This window comes from Octopus bimaculoides, chromosome 28 (assembly GCF_001194135.2).
Source record: "Octopus bimaculoides isolate UCB-OBI-ISO-001 chromosome 28, ASM119413v2, whole genome shotgun sequence".
Classification (NCBI taxonomy): domain Eukaryota; kingdom Metazoa; phylum Mollusca; class Cephalopoda; order Octopoda; family Octopodidae; genus Octopus; species Octopus bimaculoides.
This window is the reverse complement of record NC_069008.1, coordinates 16892978-16897675: the sequence shown is the minus strand read 5'-3', so window position 1 is coordinate 16897675 and position 4698 is coordinate 16892978. Positions and strand designations below refer to the sequence as shown.

General features: G+C 41.0%; 1 protein-coding gene across 1 annotated transcript in view; it reads right to left on the bottom strand.

Moving 5' to 3' along the window:
• Positions 1-6: 6 nt before the first annotated feature.
• LOC106881875 (uncharacterized) overlaps positions 7-4698 on the bottom strand; it is a 10895-nt gene continuing 6203 nt past the window's right edge. Inside the window, exons 5-6 of the mRNA XM_014932391.2 lie at positions 1314-4051; positions 7-178 (exon numbers count right to left, since the gene is read on the bottom strand). Coding sequence (XP_014787877.1) covers positions 3999-4051 — 53 coding nt within the window. The 3' untranslated portion in view covers positions 7-178; positions 1314-3998. The remainder of the gene's footprint in view (positions 179-1313; positions 4052-4698) is intronic.

Here is a 4698-nt window from a genome sequence, read left to right as displayed (position 1 = left end):
TGACGGAACATTCCAGTAGACTTCTTGTTGTGGAGAATTCTTCTGTTGATGTCCGAACGTAATCATAGGAGTAACCAGGGACCAAAGATTTGTAGTAGGCTCCAGGAGATCCCTGATTCGAGGAAACGGTCAGGATCGTTGCAAGGATTAGAAGCAGCAGCAGCATTTTTGGTTTTGACTGGAATGGGCGAAATTGAAGCATTTTCGTTTTAGGATCATCAGAGGGTGTGTGTGTGAGAGAGAGAGAGGGAGAGATGGTGAGAGAGAAAGAGAGAGAGAGAGAGGTGTATGAAATGTATTTTAAAAAACAAGAAAAATAAATTACAAGTGTTGGACCAGCTTGCCACACTCACAATATGTGAAATTGTAGCGTTTCTGCTGTCACACATCCTTCAAAGGGCCGAATCCCGACGCTGACCCCTTTGTAACTTGGTGTAATTAGCTCTATTATTATTATTATTATTATTATTATTATTATTATTGAGTGAGAGAGAGCAGCGGATGCCATCAAAGTGACTCTGGGATACAAATATACGAAGCCCAGTTCAGCCATCATGACTACCCGTCTGATAAGGGTACACCAAGCATATGGATCACATAACCATTGGCATTGGGACTTACGAAGCACACAGCCACGGGGTGGTCACAGCTGGAACGTCTTGGAGCAAAGTACTACAGACCTGCTCTGATGCAAAACAAGAAGACGCCGCCAATGATGACAGCAACAACAAAAACATCACCAAAAGATAATGTCATCATGACGACCGTATTTCTGAATAAACTGACGAGATGGCTTCGAGTATAGATCTGCTCAATCACAGCCAGCCTAGGGCTAAACAAAGAGAGATATTTTCTCTCGTCTTTCCAGGTGGAGGCACCATAAAGTTTTCAGTAAAAGTCTGCCTGAAGCCTCCAGGTCCAAGAGGCCGGAGCTTCTTCTGGTTTCTGGAGCATTTAAAAGTGACCAAGATTAGAAGACTACCCGGTGAAGGTTACCTGTTGTACAGGACACCAGTCCTTCACAGGGGTGGACATTCCTCTGGTTATCACTTGTAATTAGTTTCCAGGTGAGTGGAGTGAAGTAACGTGGAAATGAAGTACCTTGCTCAAGGATACAATGCACTGCTCGATTCGGAAACCATAATCTTATGATCGCGAGCGAACCCAACATTTTATCAGTTAAACCCCTCACCGTAATCCCAAATCTAACACTTACACATGCACAAACACACACACGGATATAAAGGAACTCACACACACATACACACACACACACACACAAAGTAAGTGGGAGATTATGAAACAGCCCTTACCTTTGTTTGTTGACGAAAAAGGCAGCACCTATGTGTTTCGTGGTCAACCGAGTTACTGACGTCAGGACTGTCCCCTATTACTGTCCAGTAATGTCCACTGCTCGAACAACCGTCCACTTTTAATAGTAATGTCCACTGCTCGAACAACCGTCCACTTTTAATAGTAATGTCCGCAAATATAAAGACTGCCTAAAAATCTCAATATTATCCCCTGCTTCCAAAACTGCGACAGAGGTTAGCACTCTCTTTGAATGCCAAGACAGAGCTTAGGTTCTCAGACTGTCCGCTGATAGCAGCAATGATTCCTGCTGTAACTAACGTCCAATGATATGAAAACTGTCCACAACTGTCCAGTAATTGTTGCTGGTATTCATACCATTCACACCGATGATTGTCCACTTCAAATATTGTTTCCCAACAGAAAACAAAAGGACCCTCGGTTTATTATAAATTCATTATAACAAGGCACGTTTCATTAAACGTACTGGGTAGATAGACAGGCGTGTGATCAATAGGGTATTGTTGCTCTTGTTTTGGTGGTGGTTGTTGTTGTTGTTGGTGGTGGTGGTTGTTATGGTGATTGTGGTAGAGGTGTTGTTGTTGTGGTATATAGTTGTATATAGTTGGTTATATAGTTCTGTATTGTGTTGTCTAAGAATCCATATATATATATATACACACACATATACAGGGGTTGGACAAAATAGCATCAAAGTTTTGAAATATCTATAAAACCGCCAAAAGCTTGTTTATTTTTATGTTTTTTGGTTTTTTAATTAGTGTTGCTTAATATGTTTTGCTAAAATTGCTGTTTCTTTTCAGATATCACCAGAAAAAGGTAATTAAAATTCATTAAAATGACAGATCTATCGGACTTTCAAAGAGGACAAGTTGTTGGTGCTCGTATGACACGTGCTAGCGTAACCAAAACAGCTGAAATGTTTGGTGTATCAAGAAATACTGTTTCGAAAGTAATGACAGCCTTTGAGAAAGAGGGAAAAATCTCCTCGTCAAAACAAAAACTCCGAAAAAAAACCAAAGCTTTCAGATAGGGACCATTGGACTCTTACACAAATTATTAGTAAGGATCACAAAAGTACAGCTCCCAAAATTACTGCAGAGCTTAATGACCACTTTGAGAACCCAGTTTCCACAAAAACTGTTCACCAGTAGCTGCACAAAGCCAGATTTCACGGGAGGGCTGCAATCAGAAAACCACTACTTTCTTTGGTACAATACCAGTGGAGGTCATCTTGTGGTTTTTACTGGCACTAAGTCGGTTCCAGCTGATCTGATCAACGGAACACTCTGTTCGTGCAATTAACTTGCAAGTGGTTGAGTACTCCACAGACATGCATACCATTAACGTATTTGTGAGGGAGATTCAGCATGACATAGAATATAACAAGGCTGGCCCCTTGTGAATTACAGGTACTACTCATTTCTGCCAACTGAGTCAACTGCAGTAACGTGAATTAAAGTGTTTTGTCCAAGGACACAATGCGGTGACGGGAATTGAACTCTGGACCTTACTTTCATGAGCGAAATACACGAACCGCTAAGCCACGCATCTTCACTGTCACATGGTTTAAAGCCAACCTCGCTAGGAGTAGGAGTAATCCATAACGAAGGGCTTGCTGAATGAACCCTTTCCTTGTATTAATGAAGCCCTTAAAATAATTTTGAGATTGATGGTCACAAAGTGTTCAAGAGAGAGAGAGAGAGGTCATTGAGTAAATTGGGTCTGATAAAGAATTATCTGAGGACCACAATGAAAGACTCGGTGCTCTTTGTCTTTAGGATGTAGAGAGCAGTGTTCTAAAGACAGTTTGAGAAATTCATTAAAGATTCTTTAAAATGCCAAATGCAGAAAGAAATATTTTTTTGTAGATATTGCGGCAGTGCGTAGAGGTAAGTTGATAAAACTTGCTGCACTTTGTTTCGATGGCAACATTTTGCATTAACAGATGCATTGAAGATTTCTCTCCAAATTCGTGAAATTCAATTATGTGCAAAAGGACGGGTTTTGAGATAAATATCCGACGACTTTTCACAGATAATTAATTTAAAAAAAAAAGGAATATAAGAGAAGACAAAAAGAGGGGTTTAAAATTAAAATTAGAACTAAAATCTGTATAATAATCTACCTGTTCGTTCACCTGTTAGTTAGGGAGGTGGAAGTGAAGTGAGAGTGAGAGTGAGAGTGAGAGTGATTGGTTGAGTGAGAGTGAGAGGTGGAGTGAGAGTGAAGGTGGAGTGAAAGTAAAAGGTGGAGTGAGAGTGAGAGTGAGATGTTGAGTGAGAGTGAGATGTTGAGTGAGAGTGAGAGTGAGAGGTGGAGTGAGAGTGAAAGGTGGAGTGAAAGTAAAAGGTGGAGTGAGAGTGAGAGTGATAGGTGGAGTGAGAGTGAGATGTTGAGTGAGAGTGAGAGTGAGATGTGGAGTGAGAGTGAGAGGTGGAGTGAGAGTGAGAGGTGGGAGTGAAGTGAGAGTGAGAGGTGGAGTGACAGTGACAGTGAAAGGTGGAGTGAGAGAGAGAGCGTGGGGGCGGGGGAGAAATGTGAGTAGTTAAAGTGGAAACTTTATTCGGTGACAATAGCTGACACGTGCTCAGTGGTGGTGGTCATTTTGGAATGGACGGTGCTCAACAACAACGGTAGGTGCATTAGATATAAATTGTGATTGGTCAGTTTTGTCTCAGGCGGATGAAGATGGCCATGGAATCAGCGACTCCGTATCCTGAAAATAACAACAACAACATCAATAACAAGTACAACAACAACAACAACTACTACTACTGTTACTACTACTATTGTTACTACTACTACTACTACTACTACTACTACTACTGTTACTACTGCTGCTACTGCTGCTACTACTACTACTACTAGATAAAATAATATTGCAGATGAGTTATGTGTGCTTTCTTCCAATATTTAAATCATTGATTAAGATATGAGGCGCAGGAGTGGCTGTGTGGTAAGAAGCTTCCTTCCCAACCACATGGTTCCGGGTTCAGTCCCACTGCGTGGCACCTTGGCCAAGTGTCTTCTACTATTGCCACGGGCCGACCAAAACCTTGTGAGTGGATTTAGTAGACGGAAACTGAAAGAAGCCCGTCGTATATATATATATATATATATGGGAGAATATACAAATAATAACAACAGACGAGGACAGGTGGTGTAAATAACAAAAGTATATATTAGTATGACGCTCGGGAATACGGAAAGTCTTTGACGTTTCGAGCTACGCTCTTCAACAGAAAGAATACGGAGACAAGGAGAAAAACACGGAGAAAAAAAATTGAATAGTGTTCAGTCAACGGTCAATCATAATAATGGCCGATCATAACAATGGCTGACCGGAAGTTAGAAATTCTTATT